Below are 20604 nucleotides of genomic sequence, written 5' to 3'. Positions count from 1 at the left end.
AAAAAAAAAAAAAAAAAAAAAAAAAAACAATATTGAAAAGTTCAGAAAATGAAACTTATGTAAAGGAGCACCCCTTAATCCCACAATTAACCTGTGAAAATTTTAATAAACATCCTTCCAGACAACTTTTTTTTTTTTCAAAGAAGATGTTGGGGGTAGGAGTTTATTAATTAATTAATTTATTTTTGCTGTGTTGGGTCTTCGTTTCAGTGCGAGGGCTTTCTCTAGCTGTGGCAAGCGGGGGCCACTCTTCATCGTGGTGTGCGGGCCTCTCACTATCGCGGCCTCTCTTGCTGTGGAGCACAGGCTCCAGATGCGCAGGCTCAGTAGTTGTGGCTCACGGGCCTAGCCGCTCCGCGGCATGTGGGATCCTCCCAGACCAGGGCTCGAACCCGTGTCCCCTGCATTAGCAGGCAGATTCTCAACCACTGTGCCACCAGGGAAGCCCCCCAGACAACTTTTTATGCACCTGTACACATATATATGTACAATTTTACATAGATGGGATCATATTGTAATGCTGTTCTATACCCTGCTTCCTTATTTCCAGTAAATATACTTTAAAACATTATTTAAACTAACTTCGTAATCTTTATTTTTAAGTACCATAATTTGGTTAACCAATCCCCTACCGATGAGTATTTTCTTTCCTTTCCTGCTTTTCTCCTCGCACAGTCTCTCCCTTCTTATTTTCTTCCTTCATATAAGCATGCTATGGTCACTATGCTTGTCATGTATTTTTTCACATGTGTGAGTTTCACCTTAGGACAAATTCTTAAAAGTGAGTTTGTTCTTTTTTTTCAAAGCACCTCTAATATACTCTACACATTGCTCAAATACTCTCAATCACGTTTCTACCCACAGTGCATGAGTGACACTTTCCCCAAACTCCTCCAGCAGGTTTGTCAATCTTTCAGTTTTTTCTAGCACAAATGTGAAGAGTTCTCTCTCTTAGTAGTTTAAATTCATTAAGATTGAACCTATTATAACGTTGAATGGCCATTTACATTTTGTGTGTGTGTGTGAATTACCTATTTCATCTGCATCCATGGTGTTATCCATTAGGATGCTTTTTTTTTTTTTTTGGCTTTTATTTTTTTCCAGCTTTATTGGGATATATTGACATCCAACACTGTCTAAGTTTAAGGTATACAATGTGATGAGTTTTACTACAAATAAGAGAATACCCAACTCAATATGAATGAATCAAAATGTATTAATAAGGGTATTTTTTTTCTTGCTGACTTTTTAAAGCTCCTAATATATTAAAGTCTTAGTTTGTCATAAACTGCAAACTCATCCCTCAACACCCCATTTATCAGTTATCTTTCAGTCTTACTTATGTTTTTCCCCCCGGTATGTATGTTTAAACTGTCAAACTGTGTTCCATATAATTTTTAGAAGGGCCTTTCACATTGTTAGACTTTAGAATATATTCATCCATATTTTCTTTTAATACATTTTGGGTGCCATTTATAATACTTAAGTATCCGATCAGTCGCAAATTTTTCTGGTTTAAGAAGTAAAATATAAAGCCAGATGTATTTACTGATTTTTTTTCCAGAGGGTCAGCTAGTTGTTCCAATATAATTTTAACTGAGTTTCAATTGAAGGCAATCATGAGCAAGTGCCATAGGCAGGAACCAGCAAAGAGAAAGATGTGCCGCAAATGGAAAGACCTGGCTTTAGGTAGTAGCTCAGATATTAGCTGCCTGTATAATCTTCAGTGAATCTAACCCACCTGAGCCTCAGTTTCCTTATTTTTAAAAGTAAGTTTCTAGAATAGAGGATTTCTAGCAACATTCATTGCTCTAATTCCGTGAATGATTTTGCTTCTCGTAATCTGTAAATTAAGAGAACACCTGAAAAGAAATGCTGGAATGTGGCTTTAAAAAAATCTATTTGCTTAGATTCACCTGTCATTTTCCATTCCTTAAAAGAACCGCTTATTTCACTGAGAACACACCTTGTGTCCTTTTGTTCCAGCCTAGCATGTGCATTGCTGCGGGACCCGGGCAGGATATGCTTAACAGCACACAAATCATAGGACGGATCATATATGAGAAAGCAAAGGTAAGCCGTCGGCCTGCTTTTTCATCTTCATTCAAAACTGTGCTTTAAAATCCACTGACATTGTTCATCAGGAAGCCCGTACTTGTAAGGAAGACAGCAGGAGCTTAAGCTGCACCAAGGAGTCTGGAAGACTGAATGCTGTTTATTGTCAACCAGGAAGGTTGTTTTCACAAACCACACAGGAACCTCTCTGTGACTGCTTGTGTCTGGCTTCTTATGGGAAGTACATTTAAAAGAAAGTCATCAGGAAATATTCTCTTTCAGCCAGAATGCTTGCTTCAGGTGGTTGGATGATAGATTGTAAAGTTTTCAATTCATGTGGTATGACCAGATATAACCAGACTGACCCAAATTCTCAGAAGTCTCTCAGGCCTTGGCCTGCCAAGTCACCTGACCATTTCTTTCTTTAAAAAAAAAAGAAAATAAAATAATTAATTAATTTTTGTCTGCGTTAGGTCTTCGTTGCTGCGTGCAGGCTTTCTCTAGTTGCAGCGAGCGGGGGCTACTGTTCGTTGCGTTGCGGGGCTCTCACTGCGGTGGCTTCTCTTGTGGAGCACTGACTCTAGGTGCGCGGGCTTCAGTAGTTGTGGCACACGGGCTCAGTAGTTGTGGCTCGCGGGCTCTAGAGTGCAGGCTCAGTAGTTGTGGAGCACGGGCTTAGTTGCTCCGCGGCATGTGGGATCTTCCCGGACCAGGGCTTGAACTCGTGTCCCCTGCATTGGCAGGAGGATTCTTAACCACTGCACCACCAGGGAAGCCCTACCATTTCTTAACTTTTCCTTCGGTGACAAGGTAAAGCTGAGTGGCACCACTGCCAATTCTGGCAATTTGGATTCAAATTAGTCCCTGGTCTTTTTTGATATGGAAAGTTCATCCATCTTACATTTTCCTTTCTTTTTAAAAGATTTTTTGATGAAGAGAGAATCTGGTCTCCAGTGAGCTTACTACAAGTTACTCTACCCTCCTTCCTCTTCTAAATTTTATCTTCCATTTTGCTTACATATTTTGTATCAGCTCCTACGGAGACATTTCTGATGGAAAAAACAAAAGATAGCTTTGGGCTGAGCCATCTCTGACAAAGATAGTTAAATCTCTTCGTTTTTATAGCTTACCCATACCTTTAGTGAGCATGGGCTTGAGAGAGGGTGTGTGTGTAAATATTTTGTCTCAAGGGTTCTAAAATGTTTCAGGAGCAATTAAGGAAGAACAAAAACACCTTAAAAACATCAGACACCAGCCAACCTAATTGCTGCAGTTTCTTTTTAATTACTGTGGTATTATCAGTGGATTGTTACTAAATTAACAGATTCTATTTAGGGTGTGCACCCCTGACACAATCTGGCGTCAGAAATTTTGTTACCATTCTGAGCCCAGTCGACATAGAGATTTGTCCCACATTCTGGATTCTCTTCTCAGCAAGGCACAACTTCCCTCTTAATGAGGAGACGCAGGCTGCCGCTGGTGTTACTGACAACTTGAGCGTTCCCATGTGGCTGTGGAAACTGACATGGCAATAGAGTAGAAATGAGTTAGGTGTCAGGCAAAGGCATTGGTGCTGAAGCAGGGTTTGCCTCTACTGTATGATACAGATCAATACAAACAAACCTTCCTAAATATATTTTGACTCACATTGCCCCTAAGATTAAAAAAGCATCAATTGACCATACTGGAAAAAAAAAGAACATCCAAAGGTGAACAGTGGGTGGGGGAACAGATGCAGATGAAGTGGGTCCTGAAGACTTTCAAGCCCCCCTTTGGCACCAGCCCTGCCAGAGGACTCAAGGACTGTGAGAGGGAAAACTCCATGAGAATCCCCATGGAGGCACCCTTGTTCTGGCAAAGAAGGTAATTTGGCCCACCTACTCCTAACCTTGAATTTTCTTGGCTGTCTTTCTAGTGAGATTGGAGCATTTGTACCATAGCCTGCATCACTGGAATTTCGTATTTGTGGGAAATAGACACAGATCAGTGGTCTCAGGGCCTTCAAGTTTCTGGGAAGCTACAGGGGGTTTGGTGGAGAGATGCGCATGCTCTGTCTAATCAGACAGCAAAACAAAACTTGACTGAAAGACTCTTTTCCAAATTGGCACTTCTTAGGTACGGTTGCTGGTATTCATTTTAGCTTTTTTGCTTTTAATGGTAAGGCTGTGTGTTTTCTAGGAACTGTATGCCTCCGCCTCTCAGGAGGTAACTGGGCCACTGGCTTCAGCTCATCAGTGGGTGAATATGACGGACGTCACCGTCTGGCTCAATTCTACACACACAGTAAGTGTCACTGAGTCACACTGATTATGCCACAAGGGTAAAGTTCTGGGCTGATCTCATTATTGAAGTTCAACTTCTGTTTCTTTTTCTGTTTATGTTTCATTTTTGTTTTGTTTTTTAAATTTTTTCCTTTAGGCAAAAACATGTAAACCAGCCTTGGGCTACAGTTTTGCAGCTGGCACGATTGACGGATTTGGAACCCTCAATTTTACGCAGGGTGAGGTGCAGTCTGATGTGATTTATAGTTCCAGGTTCTGAACTTCAGGGTTCTGTTCCCTAACAAGGTTTAATGTAACCAATACATTTACTATTTTTATTTTTTAAATTTGGGAGTATGCAGGCTTTCCAGGTTTGTACATGATTTCTCAGGGGTAGGTGTCTTTCATAATTTAGCTTTCCACTGATTCAAGTAGAATCAGAGATTCTCTTTGCATTTCAATCTATGAAAGAATAGTTTTAGGGCTTCCCTGGTGGCGCAGTGATTGAGAGTCCACCTGCCGATGCAGGGGACACGGGTTCCTGCCCCGGTCTGGGAGGATCCCACGTGCCGCGGAGCGGCTGGGCTCATGAGCCGTGGCCGCTGAGCCTGCGCGTCTGGAGCCTGTGCTCCGCAACGGGAGAGGCCACAGCAGTGAGAGGCCCGCGTACCGCAAAAACAAAAAAAAAAAAAAAAAAAAAAGAATAGTTTTAAATTGGGCTGGAGCCTGGGGTGGAGTTGGAGTGGTGCAGAGCGGGAGTGTCATTGTGACTTCGACAGTATGAGTTGGCCCTTCCATCTGGTTGTTAGTGTCTCTTTCCCAGATTCCTTTATTGGAGCCCAGATTCCTCAGAACAGAAGCTTTTAGGAACCTAAAGCATGTGGTCCTGGGTCTTCTTCCTGTGTGTATTTCCATGAATTTATAACTGATTATTATAGGTTTTATACTTTTATCCTGATTATCACTGTGATAACATGCACTGGCAAGTAGAGAAAGTTAAAAAAAAATTGAAGAGTATCACCTACAGGTAATATTTTGGCTTATTTCATTCTTGTCTTTTGTATATATATATTTTTTGGAACCATTAGTTAAATTAATAAATACAGTTGTAATGTGATATAGTTGGCATCATCTTTCCTGGTAATATTTCATCTAGTTTGGTCTACTGTTCTAAAATAAATATTTTTTAACAGATTTATTGAGATATAATTCACAAAACATAAAATTTACCCATTTAAAATGTATAGTTCAGTGGTTTTTTGGTATATTCACAGATATGTGCAACCATCACCACAGTCAATTTTAGAGCATTTTCATCACCTCAGAAAGAAACCCTGTACTCTTTAGCTATTACAACACAGTCTCCGTCTCTCCCAGACCTAAGCAACCACTAATCTCTCTATCTCTATATTTTCCTCTTCTGGACATTTCATATAAATGGAATTGTAAAAAAAAAAAAATGTGACTTTTTGCATTGGCTTCTTTCACTTAGCATCATGTTTTCAAGGTTCATCCAAGTTGTAACATGGATTAGTATTTCATTACTTTTCTTTTCTTTTTAAAAAATTGTTTTATTGAAGTATAGTTGATTTCAACGTTGTGTTAATTTCTGCTGTACAGCAAAGTGATTCATTTATACATATCATACATTCTTTTTCATATTCTTTTCCATTGTGATTTATTACAGGATATTGAATATAGTTCCCTGTGCTATACAGTAGGACCTTGTTGTTTATCCATTCTTTGTATAATAGTTTGCATCTGCTAATCCCAAATTCCCAGTCCATCCCTCCCCCACCCTCCCTCCCCCTTGGCAACCACAAATTTTGTTCTCTATGTCCGTGAGTCTGTTTTTGTTTTGTAGATAAGTTCATTTATGTTATATTATGACTGAATAATATTCCACTGTATGGTTTTACCAGATTTTGTTTATGCATTCCTCAGTTGATGGACATTTGGGTTGTTCCACTTTTGGACTATTAGGAATAATGCTGCTATAAATATTCATGTCCAGGCTTTTGTGTGAGCATATGATTTCATCTCTCCTCTTTGGTATATGCTTAGAAGTAGAATTGCTGGATCATATGGTAACTCTATGTTTAATAATTTGAGGAACTACCAGACTATTTCCAAATTGTTGCACAATTTTACATTCTTATCAGGAGTTCTGAAGGTTCTGATTTTTCTACATCCTCACCAATACTTGTTTTTATCTTCCTTTTTGATTCTAGCTACCCCCTGGGTGTGGAGTGGTATCTCATTATGGCTTTGATTTGCATTTCCCTGAAGATTAGTGATACTGAAAATCTTTTCATGTTTATTGGCCATTGTGTTTCTTCCTTGGAGAAATGTCTACTCATATATTTTTCTTATTTTTAAATTGGGCTACTTGTCTTCTCATTACTGAGTTGAAAGAGTTCCTTATGGGTCCCATATATGCTCTAGGGATGCCCGCTAGCTGGGCTGCTTGGGTCCTTCTGTTGTGGTGGGCTGACTACTGTGGGTGGTCTCGTAGGCTTGGCTCTACCACCCGCCCTGGGTCTGGTTGGTTGCCAGGCCCTGCCTTGTGCAGAGGCTGCTGGCCACTGCTTGGTGGGGCTGGGTCATGAGGCAGCTGGCTGCAGACCCACAGGTGGCCCCTGGGCTACTGCTAGCTCACTGGTGGGCAGAGCTGGAGTCAAGGAGATCCTGGGCTGGTGTCTTCACACTGGTGGGTGAAGCTAGGTCCTGGGGCTAATGCCAGCCCACTGGCAGGAAGAGCTGAGTCCTGGGGTCTGGCTACAGAGCCCAGGGTCCCAGAGCTGGTGTCAGACTGCTGGTGGGTGAGGCTGGTTCTTGACATGGCTGGCTGCAGAGTCCAGGATGTCCTAAAGCTCGTGTTGGCTTGCTGGTGGGCAGGGTCAGAGCCCAGCTAGTCCCATAGCTAGTGCTGGTCTGCTGATGGGTGGGCTGGGTCTGCAGGCTGCAGGGGTACCGTTGTCCTGAGGCTGGTGTCCACCTCACTGGTGTGTGTGGCCTGATCCTACATCCTCTGGTGGGCAGGGTTGCGTCCAGGGGTGGCTGTGGGTTCAGGGGGTGTCTTAAGGCACCTTGTCTACTGGTGGGTGGGACTGTGTCCCCACCCAGTTAGTTACTTGGCTTGAAATGTCCTAGTACTGGTGCCTGTGGGTTGGTGGGCATGGGCACAGCTGGGTCCTGGAGCTAATAAGCTAGGGGGAGGATCCAAAATAGTATGTGGTAGAATGAGCTCCTAAAAATGGCTGCCACCAGTGTCTGCGAGCTCCAGTTGACCCCTGTCTCTCTGGGAGACTCTCCAAGATTAGCAGGTAGGTCTAACCCAGGCTCCTTTCAAATTATTGTTTCTGAGCTGGGTCTCGGAACATGTGATATTTTTGTGTGCACGCTTTATTAGTAGAATCTCCATTTCCCACAGCTCTCTGGGTCTCCCGCAAGTAAGCCCCACTGGCCTTCAAAGCCAAAAGTTCTAGTGGCTCATCTTCCTGGCAGAGGAATGCTGGGCTGGGGACACTGATGTGGGGCTCAATACCTTTACTCCTTGGGGAGATGCTCTGAAATTGTAATTATTTTCCTGTTGGTTTCCCAGAGGGTATGGGTCTTGACTACCTATCTCACTGTGGTTCCTTCTTTATATCTTTAGTTATAGAAGATCTTTTATGGTAGGTTCTGGTCTTTTCCATCAATACGTGGTCTGTAAATAGTTGTTATTTTGGTGTGGCCATGAGAGGAGGTGAGCTCATGGTCTTTCTACTCCACCATTTTGGCTGATCTCCCTACTGTGGGTTGTGTTTCTACCTTCTTCATTGTGTCCTTTTAAGCACAAAAAGTTTTAATTTTGATGAAATCAAAATCGTCTATTTTTGCTTTTGTATCTCATGCTTTTGGTGTCATATCTAAGTATCCTTTGCTAAATTTGATGTCATGAAAACCTACCTCTGTTTTCTTCTAGAAGTTTTATGGTTTTAGCTCTTATATTTAGATCTTTGAGCTATTTTGAGTTAGCTTTTATATATGGTGTGAGGTAACAATCCGCGTTCATTCTTTTCCTTGTGGCTATCCAGTTATTACAGCACCACTTGTTGAAAGGCTATTTTTTTAAACCCATTGAATGGGCTTGGCACACTCATTGAAAATCAGTTGACCATAGATTCATGGTCTTATTTCTGGATTCCCAATTCTATTCCGTTGATCTGTGTTTATTTTTTGTGCTAGTATCACCCTTTAAAAAAAGAAAAATCATTCCTTTTTTATAGCTAAGTAGTATTCCATGGTTCGTATCACCCTTTCTTGATTACTATTGCTGTGTAGTAAGTTTTGAAATCAGGATATATGAGTCCTCCTACTTTGTTCTCCTTTTTCAAGATTGTTTTTGCTCTTCTGAGTCCTTTGCAATCCTATTTAAATTTTAGAATCAGTTTGTCAACTTCTACAAAGAAGTCAGCTGAGATTCTGATGGGAATTGTATTGAATCTGTAGATTAAATTGAGGAGCACTGTAATCCTAACAACTTTAAGTCTTCTAATCCTTGAACATAGATGTTTTCCTATTTATTTAGGGCACAGAGAAAGGGGAGAACTCTCCTATGCTATTAATGTGGTATATCACATTTATTTATTCACATTTTTTGAACCATTCTTGCATCCCAGGAATAAATCCCATTGATCATGGTGCATGATCATTTTGATGTGCTATTGAATTCAGTTTGCTAGTATTTTGCTTGGGATTTTGGCTTCTATATTCATCAGAGATATTGGCCTTTTTTTTTTTTTTCTCATAGTGCCCTTATATGGCTTTAGTATCAGGGTAATGTTTGCATCATAAAGCAAATTTGGGAGTATTCCCTCCTCCTCAATTTTTGAGAAGAGTTTGAGAAGGACTGGCATTAATTCTTCCGTAAATGTTTGGTTGAATTCACCAGTAAAACCATCTGATCCTAGTCTTTTTTTGTTAGGAGGTTTCTGATTACTGATTCAATCTTCTTACTCATAATTAGTCTGCTCAAATTTTTCTATTTATTCATGATTTAGTCTTGTCAGTTTGTATGTTTCTAGGAATTTACCCATTTCTTCTAGGTTATCCAACTTGGTGGTGTATAATTGCTTATAGTCATCCTTTTGTATTTCTGAGGTGTCATTTGTAATGTCTTACCTTTCATTTCTAATTTTTTGAAAATTTTGAGGCTTCTCTCTTTTTTTCCTCAGTTAATCTAACTAAAGGTTTGTCAATTTTGTGTTTTCAAAAACCAGCTCTTCATTTTGTGGGTTTTTTCTATTGTTTTTCTGGTCTCTATCTCATTTATTTCTACTCTGATCTTTGTTATTTCTTTTCCTCTGTTAACTTTGTGCTTAGTCTTTTCTTTTTCTAGTTCCTTGAGGTGTAAAGTTAGGTTGTTTTTTTGAGATCTTTCTTCGTTCTTAATGTAGGGGTTTATCACAATAAACTCCACTCCCAGAACTTATACAGTAAGTATAAGTTCTCTATACAGTAAGTTTTTGGTATATTGTATTTCCATTTTTGTTTTGTTTGTTTTGAGGTGTTTTTGATTTCATTTTGATTTCTTTGACCCATTAGTTGTTCAGGAGTATGTTTTTTAATCTTCACATATCTGTGAATTTTCCAGTTTTCCTGTTACTGATTTCTAGTTTCAGGTCTTTGTGGTCAGAAAAGATAGTTGGTATGATTTCAATCTTCTAAATTTGCTGAGGCTTCTTTTGTGACCCTACGTGATCAATACTGGAGAATGTTTCATGCACACTTGAGAAGAATGTGTTTTCTACTGTTGTTGGGTAGAATGTTCCGTATGTGTCTTTTAGGTCCAGTTGGTCTAAGATATGATTCAAGTCCAATGTTTCCTTGTTGATTTTCTGTGTGGATGATCTAACCACTTTTGAAAGTGGGCCATTGATGTTCCCTACTATTATTATATTGTTATTTATTTCCCAGTCCTTATAAAAGTTATGTTTATATTATACTGTTAGTCTATTAAGTGTGTGATAACATTATGTCTTAAAAATGTACATTCCTTAATAAAAAATACTTTTATTGCTAAAAATGGTAACCATCAGCAGAGTTTTCAAGGAGTCATAATCATAATCTTTTTGCTGGTGGAGGGTCTTGCCTTGATGTTGATGGCTGCTGACTGATCAGGGTGGTGGTCGATGAAGGTTGTGGTGACTGTGGCAATTTCTTAAAATAAGACAATGATGAAGTTTTCTGCATTGATTGACTCTTTCACAAGCGATTCCTCTGTAGCATGCAATGCATTTTATAGTACTTTACCCACAATGGAACTTCTTGCAAAATTGGAGTCAGTTCTGTCAAACCCTGCCACAGCTTTATCAACTAAGTTTGCATGGCATTCTAAATCCTTTGTTGTCATTTCAGTGGTCTTCAGAGCATCTTCACCAGAAGATTCCACCTTAAGAAATCACTTTCTTTGCTCATTCATAAGCAGCAACTCCTCATTTGTGAAAGTTATCATCATGAGATTGCAGCAGTTAAGTCACATCTTTAGGCTTCGCTTTTAATTCTAGTTCTCTTGCTGTTCTCACCACCTCTTCAGTTACTTCCTCAACTGAAGTCTTGAACCCCTCAAAGTCATCCATGAGAGCTGAAATAACTTTTTCTAAGCCCTTGTTAATGCTGATATTTTGCCCTCTTTCCATGAACCGTAAATGTTCTTAATGGCACCTAGAATGGTGAATCCTTTCCAGGAAGTTTTCCATTGACTTTTCCAAGATCCATCAGAGGAATCACTGTCCATGGCAGCTATAGCCTTATGAAGTGTATTTCTTAAATAATAAGACTTGAAAGTGAAAAGTACTCCTTGATCCACAGGCTTCAGAACGGGTATTGTGTTAGCAAGCATGAAAACAACATTAATCTTGTACATCTTCTTCAGAGCTCTTGGGTGACTTGTGCATTGTCAGTGAGCAGTAATATTTTGTTTGTTTGTTTTGTTTTGTTTTTTTGCGGTACGCGGGCCTCTCACTGTTGTGGCCTCTCCCGTTGCGGAGCACAGGCTCCAGACGCGCAGGCTCAGCAGCCATGGCTCACGGGCCCTGCCACTCCGCAGCATGTGGGATCTTCCCGGACCGGGGCACGAACCCGTATCTCCTGCATCGGCAGGCGGACTCTCAACCACTGCACCTACCAGGGAAGCCCAAGCACTAATATTTTGAAAGGAATCTTTTCCTGAGCAGTAGATCTCAACAGTGGTGTTTAAATAATTAGTAAACCATCTTGTCAACAGACATGCTGTCATATAGGCTTTGTTGTTCCATTTATAGAGCACAGGCAGAGTAGATTTAGCACAATTCTTAAGAGCCCTAGGATTTTCAGAATGGTAAATGAGCATTGGTTTCAGCTTAAAGTGACCAGCTATGTTTATCCCTAACAAGAGAGTCAGCCTGACATTGACTTCTCCTCTCTAGCTAAGAAAGTCCAAGATGGCATCTTATTCCAAAAGAAGATTGTCTTGCCTACGTTGAAAATCTGTTTTTTAGTGTAACCACCTTCATTCATTATCTTGGCTTATTCTTCTGGCTAACCTTCCTCGGCTTTTACATTAGCACTTGCTGCTTCACCTTGAACCTTTATGTTATGGAGATGGCTTCTTTCCCTAAAGCTCATAAACCAACCTCTGCTACGTTCAGAGTTTTCTTTTGCAGCTTCCTCACCTCTCTCAGCCTTCATAGAATTGAAGAAATTTAGGGCCTTGCCCTGAATTAGGCTTTGGCATAAGGGAATGTTGTGGCTGGTTTGCTCTTCTATCCAGACAATTAAAACATTCTCCATATCAGTAATAAGGCTGTTTCACTTTCTTATTTGTGTGTTTGCTGGAATAGCACTTTTAATTTCCTTCAAGAACTTTCCTTTGCATTCACAATTTGGCTGACTATTTGGTGCAAGAGATCTAGCTTTTGTCATATCACAGCTTTCAACGTGTCTTCCTCACTAAGCTTAATCATTTCTAGCTTTTGATTTAAAATGAGAGATGTGCGACTCTTCCTTCCACTTGAATACACAGAGGCCATTGTAGGGTTATTAATTGGCCTAATTTCAATATTGTGGTGTCTCAGGGAATAGGGAGGCCTAAGGAGAGGAAGAGAGATGGAGGGACAGCCAGTCAGTGGAGCAGTCAGAACGCATACATTTATCAATTAAGTTTTCTGTCTTAGATGGATGTGGTTTGTAGTGCTGCCAAACTATTACAGTAGTAACATCAAAGATCACTGATCAGAGATCACCGTAAGAAATATAACAATAATGAAAAAGTTTGAAATCTAGTGAGGATTACTAAAATGTGATGCAACGTCATGAAGTTAGCAATTGCTGTTGGAAAAATGGCACTGATCAACTTGCTCAATGCAGGGTTACCACAAACCCTCAATTTGTAAACAAAATCCCAAACAAACAAACAGAAAAACACAATATCAGCAAAGTGCAAGAAAATGAGGTATACCTGTTCTTTCATATCTTTTATGGGCTATTAGCATCCTTGCATTTCAGCTTGAAGAACTCCCTTTGGCATTTTGTGTCTCATAATTCATGTAGGCTTTCTTCATTCTTTTTCATTTTTTTTTTACTTTAATTGAATAGTTCCTAATGACTTGTTTTGAGCTCACAGATTATTTCTTCTGCTTGATCAAATCTGCTGTTGATGCTTTCTACTACATTGTTCATTTCATTCATTGCATTCTTCAGCTCCAGAATTTGTTTGGCTCTTTTTTATGGTTCTGCCTTTCTGTTGAACTCTCATTTTGTTCATAATTATTTTCTTGATTTTGTTAAGTTGTATATATTTGTTCTCTTGTAGCTTGCTGAACTTCTTTGACACAATTATTTTGAGTTCTTCTTTGACAATTTCTAGATCTCCAATTCTTCGGGTCAGTTATTGGAAAATTATTGTATTCCTTTTGTGATGTCATGTTTCCTTGATTTTTGTTGTCCCTCGTAGAATTGCATTTGTCTGTGCATTTGATGGATCAGTCACCTCTTCCAGACTTTACAGAATGGTTTTGGTGGGGAAAGGCCTTCACCTTTGGGTGGCTGCAGAGACATTGACTGGGTGACTGTGGTTGTTCCAGCTCCAGGGCAGCCCAAGTGGCATAGTCTCCATGCAGCTCTGTCAGCTGAGGTCATCATTGGTGAAGATTGCATGCGTCCTCAAAGGCCAGTACTAAGGGTATCTGCAGCTGCTGTGAGCGCTGTTGTGATCTTCAGTGGTGAAGTCTGCTGGGGACATCCTGACATCCTTTTCTCCCTCGGAGGATGTCATGGCCAAGGGCATCACTTTGGGTGCTATGTTTGGCTTCAGGTACATTCACAGTGGTGGTGGCACTGATGTCTGATATGTCACATTCATGGAACAGTGACATACCTGAGATCTGGAGCTTGGGTGCTTGTGGAGCAACCATGCCTCCGGGGTCCAGGGCATTGGCTCACCAACAGCTCTGTGCCTGAGGTATGGGCACATGTGGAGCAGCCATGGAGCTGGGGACTAGAACACGTGCATTTGCAGAGGAAAGTGGTTCTGGGGTTCAGGTCCACTTGCAGTGGCTCCAGTGCCTGAGTTACAGGTACTTGCAGGGCAGCTGCAGGTCTGGGGTTTGGAGCCCAGGAAAACACAGCGTGGTCACAAAGTTGGGGTCTGAAACATGGGCGTACATGGAACACCCATGGCTCTGGGGTCAGGGTCATGTATGGGTTTGGGGGTGGGGAACTGACAGCCCTGACTCCAGGGCAGTGGAACGGAAGCTTCTCATTAGGGAGGTACAGCATCACGTCTCTCTTCAGTGATCCATGGTAATCCATCATTGGTTACCTCAGTCATACAAGCTGCTGTTGTCTCTGTGGAGCAGTCCTCTGGGGTTTGCACTGACAAACAGGGTTCTCTTGCATGAAAGCTGTAGAGAGCCTATTGCAGAGGCTGTTCAGGTTCTCAGTGGCAAGGGTTTCCAGGGTCTTCCACAGAGCAGGCCACTGCAGCAAATGATGGCACTTGTTATGTGGCTGGTACTGATATCTTCTGCCCTTCTTCGTTCTTAGCCATCTTGAGATGTCTCAGATAAGCCAACCTTCCCAGTGATCCTTTTCATGTGGTTATTCTGTGTTTTGCTCCACTGTGTTGCTGTAGGTTTTTAATTGGACTCTTGAGCCCTCCCAGAGCAATTTTCTTTTGTGGATAGCTAATTATTGTATTCTGTGGGGGGATGAAAGCTGATATCTTCTACTTTGGTATCTTGCTGAGGTTATCTCCTTTCTTTATAAGGGCATTTAAAGCTATCAATTTCCCTACGGGAACTGCTTTCACTGCATTCTATAAGTTTTGATATACTGTGTCTTCATTTGCATTCATCCGAAACTGTTTTTATATTTTCTTTTGATTTCTTTTTTGACCATTAGCTATTCATAATCATGTTGCTCAATTTCCACATATTTGTGAGTTTATCAAATTTTCTTCTGTTATTTATTTCTAATTTCATTACATTGTGGTTGAAAACATACTTTGTATTATTTATACTTTAAAACATTTATTGAGGTTTGTTTTATCGCCAGCATATGGTCTATTTTAGATAATGTTCCATATGCATTTGAGAAGAATATATATTATGCTGTTGTTGGATGGAGTCCTTTGTTAGTATCTGTTAGGTCTAGCTGGCTTCTAGTGCTGTTCAAATTTTATACTTCCCTATTGGTCTTCTCACTCGTTGTTCCATCTGTTATTGAAAGTGAATTATTGAAGTTCCAACTATTATTGTTGATTGTTTCTCCCTTCATTTCTGTCAGTTTTGTTTCATGTATTTTTGTACTCTGTTATTAGGTTCATATATGTTCATAGTTGTTATATTTTCCTAATGGATTATAGATTCTATGTTCTTAGGTTTTGTAGTTAACATAGCTTTTCCCCAGATTATGGATGTTACGCTTGATGGTTGTTTTTATTGCTCGTGTGTGTGTGTGTGTGTGTGTGTGTGTGTGTGTACATAATTAAGTGGAGATTCAAGAGTGGGTCTTTAGAGACCACAAGTCAAACAACTGGTACTTCACGTTGGAGGTGTTTTTTTTATAGTTTTCAAAATAAGAAAAAGGTGATTCAGTTCATAGACCTACATTTAATTATATCATTTTTTATTTGCAAAATGGTTGAGAAAGAGCAATAAAAAAAATTAAGGTTGTAGAACATATATATTCTTTTATTCTATCAACCACACTGAGGTCTAATTAAACAATGGCTCCTACTTTAGGATGTACAGGAAATCTTGCCTCTTCTACTATGCAACTGTTTGGAATCATTGAACAACAACCTCGATAAAATCTCTCAAAGTCCTAAAAGCATTGTTGTACAACATTTGTCAAAATGATGATATTTTTCAGAGGGTTGGAATCATATTAATCATAACATTCCTAATAGGGACAACAGTAGGGGATCCACTTTGGGACAGTATTCGGGATCAGGCCCTGGGCAAGCCATCTGAAGAAATCAAAGAATGCCAAAAACCAAAGCCAATCCTTCTTCATACTGGAGAGGTAATACATTTTGATTATCATGGTGAAATTAGTATATCGTTAATTTTACATTTATGAATTATCAGATATGAATAGTAGCTCTGTGTTGAATAGTAGATCTGTGTGTTATTCAGATGTTCCCATATCAAATTTTTAATATTAAAAAATATGGATGCTATAAGTGTAACTCTAAGAAATAAGGGTTATGATTATTAAATACACTGACTTAGAGTTTTACATCTATAGTAAATAAATGAAGCAATTAGAACAGTGGAAAAGGAAGAATAAGATTAACATTTTTCTTATTCAGGATTTGTTTATGTTGACTCCAGGATAGGAGTGAACACAGAATTCTTTGCAGAGAAAAACATCTCAGGTTATTTTCTCACAACTCAGGCAACATTATTAAGTAAAGCAATATTCTTTAAATACTCTTTGGAACATGCATTTTCATATTCATACAGTGTTCATATTATCATGGATTTTTGATGTAGAAAAAATTTTTAAATAGAGTTTTTTTCTAATATTTAATTAAAATTATCCAGGAAGAAGAAAGAGAGGAAACAAAGGAATAGAGGGAAAGATTCTACTAATCTGAATATGGTAAAGGATAGATTCTCTTGGAGAAAACCTAAAAAGTAAGGCAAGGCTTGGTAACTGAAGATTTAAAGTAAAAAGAAATCATTAACTTAAGCTATTCCAAATGATGATAATTTCTTATTCATCTTGTATAAGGATAGTCACCATGGTAATATAGGAGAACACTTGGTTATCTATTACACATTGTGATTCCACAATGACAAATCCACTAGAAACTTCATTGATGAGAAACTAAGTCCAGGTTAATGGGACACTGGTATATAATATTTACATCTTATTACTATTGAATAGATAGAATATTTAATACTACATGAGTTAGAAAAGAAATATGATATTAGGATAAGACACCCCAAAATAGCTGGAAACATTTAAAATCCTTTAATAAAGGAATTTCTATGAGCAGCGTCAGTCTCTTGACGATAGAAAGAATAATATTCTTAACACAGTTTTCATGCTTTTGGTTCTTAGCTGTCAAAACCTCATCCCTGGCACCCAGATATAGTTGATGTTCAGATTATTACTCTTGGGTTCTTGGCCATCACTGCCATCCCTGGGGAGTTTACGTAAGTTCCTGTTTTTCTTTTTGCAGTTACACACGTAACTGTTGTGGATGTGTTTCTGTTGGGATCACTTCTTATCATGGGCAGATAATTCTGTACTGACTCCTTTGTATCCTACTGTGCTATGTTTGGCGACGGTGACAAATATTCCCACCCTCTTTTGGTGGGGCCCCTGAAGAATAAATCTCTCTCTGCCTGTTACTAGTGGGTAACTTGAAGTAAACAGAAAAATTTGAAAAGTTATCATTCCAATAAAATTATGCAGTGATTTATTATGTCAGTAGAAAGACTTTAAATAATATTAAAACATAGGGTCGTGAAACAATCAATTTAGGTATTAGAAGCATGGAAACATATTTTAAATCTGCTCCTTATGCCATATTTCCTATCTTAGTAAGTAGTAATTTTTTATTTTTCATTGCTCAGGCCCTAAATCTTAGAGTCATCCCTGAATTCTCTCTTTTTCAATTTTCCCTGCTTTCAATCCTTCAGCAAATTCTGTATGTTCTATTCAACAGTTTCCATCATTCTTCCTCTCCCCACCCCCCAGCCCCAACCTGGGTCTAAGCCACCATTATCTCTCCCGTGGATTTTACTGCAATAACCTCCTGTCTCACCTTCTTGCTTCTCCCTCACTCCTCTATAGTCTTTCCTCAACATTATAGCCAGAGTATTCCCTGTAAAGCATAAGTCAAATCATGTCACTACTCAAAACCTTTCAATGGCTTCTAACTCTCCAGAGAAATTCTCCAACGCTTATAATATCCGACAGGGCCCTATGTGATCCTCTCTTCAGCAAGCTCTCTGATCTGATTTCATACCACTCCCCCTTGATCACCCCTGCTGCAGCCACCTTGGCTTCAGTGCCGTTCCCAGACTACCAAGCACGCTTCTATTTTAGGGCTTTCGAATTTACAGTTCCTTCCGCCTGAAACACTTACCCTCCGTTTATCCCCATGGCCAAGTCTTTTATTCCTTCAATTCTGCTCAAAACTCTAACAGAGTTGCCAGTCTTGCTTACATGATATAACATTGTCTTTACCCCCCCCCACCACTCCTACCACCACCACATCACTACAGCATCAGCACGAACACCACCATCCCCACAATGACCACCACCATTCTCTTTCATCCTTATCCTGCTTTATACTCTCCATAGCACTTATTGTCATCTCACTTTTTTATTTGCTTGTTGACCATCTTCCCTCCCTAGAATGTCAGCTCCATACTGTTGAATCCTTAGCAGTTTGAAGTGGGTCTGGTATGTGGTAGGTGTCCAATATTTTACTGAAGGATTAAATGAATGAATGAAATAGTAAGTTCTTTGTAGGCAGGAACAGTACACTCTCTACTTGCCTCAGCTGTTATTAAATAGAATGCAACCTATTGTTGACTCAGTGAATGGAAAGTGATTGGGATCTTTTGCCAGTGATATTCATTGATTCTGTTTTCCTCCTTCAAGTTGTCTGTTTTCACTTTAGGATTTGTTTTGAAGATAGGGCAGTGAGGAAAAAAGCTCAACTTTAACTTGCATTGTTTCTATACACTTTACTGTTGTTAGCCAGGCTAACATTTTGGCCTTCACTACAAGTCTTTCTGTGTACCTTGTGTACATTCTGAATAGGAAAACACTCTGATAATTCTGTTTTCTTGACTCAGGACCATGTCTGGACGAAGACTTCGGGAGGCAGTTCAAGAGGTAAATTAAAAATGAAATAAAATATCCATATGCATTTTTATTTGGAAAAGAGAAAAGGATTCCCTGTCCCTGTGATCTGGCACCTTTTAAATTATTCTTTGCGAAGATGACGACAGTTTTACACATCTTGAAAATAACGGCTGGAGGTGAAAATGAAATATTAATGGCATAAGAACAAACTTAAAAAATATAAGAGAACTATAGTAAGATTAAAATATTTCATTTGTATTTATGTACGAATAATTTAAAAATTGATAATGGTTTTATGGATTCAGTAGTAAATGACCCCAAGTACATTAGTATCTTATAGTCCTGTGTAAATAAAAATCTAACACATGTTAAAAATGCTGTATTTTATTTATATTTGTGATTTTCTTTACATTCAGAAAGTATTGTAAATGGTTCTAAGATGACATAATCAACAAATGTTTTATTATTTGGAGCTGGAGATAACTCCTGTGGTTAGCTAATATGTTCCCATTATACTTTTTTGGAAATTGATAAAATATCTGTATTTTGGTAATAAGAAGATTCTGCATCTGCAAATGCAATCGTTAAGATGTTTGGAGATCCATTGACTTGCCCAACTATAGTGCAGAGTTATGGCTTTAAGTTTTCCTAAGGGATCCTTCGATACTCCTGTACTCCTAGGCAGTTTTGATCATTAGGAAAAATATTAAGATAGTTATCGTACACTAATGATTCATATTTATAATTGTATGTTAAGTATAAGTAGGATGATAATACACTATAAGATGAAGAGTAATTTTATTGCACTCTCCCTTTCCCCCTAGGAATTTGCAACTTATGGGATGCTGAATATGACTGTTGTTATTTCGGGTCTATGCAATGTATATACACACTACATTACCACCTATGAAGAGTACCAGGTAAAATTAAAAGTTCTCGTCATTTAAATGAATTATACCCTGGTCAAGACTATTGCGTCAAATGCAGAATTTCTTTGTGGACTTCCTCAATCGTGTTTTTGAGAGGTGATTTTGTTTTAGGGCTGGTAAGAGAATGATAAGCCAGAGGTTGTATTTGGGAGTTCTAGGTTGACCATTTCCAAGTTCAGGTCAAAATTCTAGTCTCACTGACTTCCACTTTCCCTGAAATAAATTACTCTGTCAGGGGCACTGATAATAAGCCTGGGTTATGGCATACAACATTCCTAACTCTATCCTTAATACTTCTGGTGCCTTAAACTTCTGTAGAACCTGGGAAAAACTCCCATTGATAGCTTCTGTTTATTGAGTGCAATGCCTAAGCACCTTGCAAATGTGATCTTACATAATCCTCACAATTAGCCCTGACTGAAGTAGGGTATTATTATATCCATGATACAGATTAAGAAACAGAGCCTCAAAAAAATTAGGGAGGCTGCTGCCTGGTAATGCGTTTTTGTTTACAAATAGTACAGAAAGTAGCCCAAGTACTTTTAAACAACAGTAGTTAAAAACGTGAAAACGGTGTAGGGTTCCACAATTAATGGTTTCTAATACATCTGCAGGTATAACTTGGCAATCCATACTGTGGCACACAGGCTACCCCGTGACAAATACTCAGTAATTCCAGCAGTAGAGTCTGCCCTGCTGCCCTCTGTTGACTTTACTGAAGGTCCCTGCCTTCTAGGAAATCCTGTTGAATAAAGGTTCTTAACTGGGGTAAACTTAGATGTGAATAAGTTTTCACGTATCCACTTTTTCATTTATCTGTAACTGTCTTTTAGCATCTCTTTCAATTATGAATGTAGGCAACAAGTGACAGAATATTAGCTGTACCTCTGACTTTTGTCACCAATAGGAGCCATGAATATTTTTCGTATCACAAATAGTTACTGCACATCTGGAAATACCTTTTACTCTCATTGCTATTTTAAAATCACAGTAGTTATTAG

The 20604-nt window shown here is 39.1% G+C and overlaps 1 protein-coding gene across 1 annotated transcript in view; it reads left to right on the top strand.

Moving 5' to 3' along the window:
• Nucleotides 1-20604, top strand: part of ASAH2 (N-acylsphingosine amidohydrolase 2) — a 77229-nt gene that overhangs the window by 33854 nt on the left and 22771 nt on the right. Inside the window, exons 9-15 of the mRNA XM_029201061.1 lie at nt 1987-2073; nt 4234-4338; nt 4474-4555; nt 15751-15866; nt 16914-17008; nt 18665-18704; nt 19499-19594. Of these exons, the coding sequence (XP_029056894.1) occupies nt 1987-2073; nt 4234-4338; nt 4474-4555; nt 15751-15866; nt 16914-17008; nt 18665-18704; nt 19499-19594 (621 nt within the window). The remainder of the gene's footprint in view (nt 1-1986; nt 2074-4233; nt 4339-4473; nt 4556-15750; nt 15867-16913; nt 17009-18664; nt 18705-19498; nt 19595-20604) is intronic.

This window comes from Monodon monoceros, unplaced genomic scaffold (assembly GCF_005190385.1).
Source record: "Monodon monoceros isolate NGI ecotype Baffin Bay Population unplaced genomic scaffold, NGI_Narwhal_1 Super_Scaffold_4, whole genome shotgun sequence".
NCBI classification, from domain to species: Eukaryota; Metazoa; Chordata; class Mammalia; order Artiodactyla; family Monodontidae; genus Monodon; species Monodon monoceros.
The sequence above is the reverse complement of the archived record's forward strand: the minus strand, read 5'-3'. Positions and strand labels throughout refer to the sequence as shown.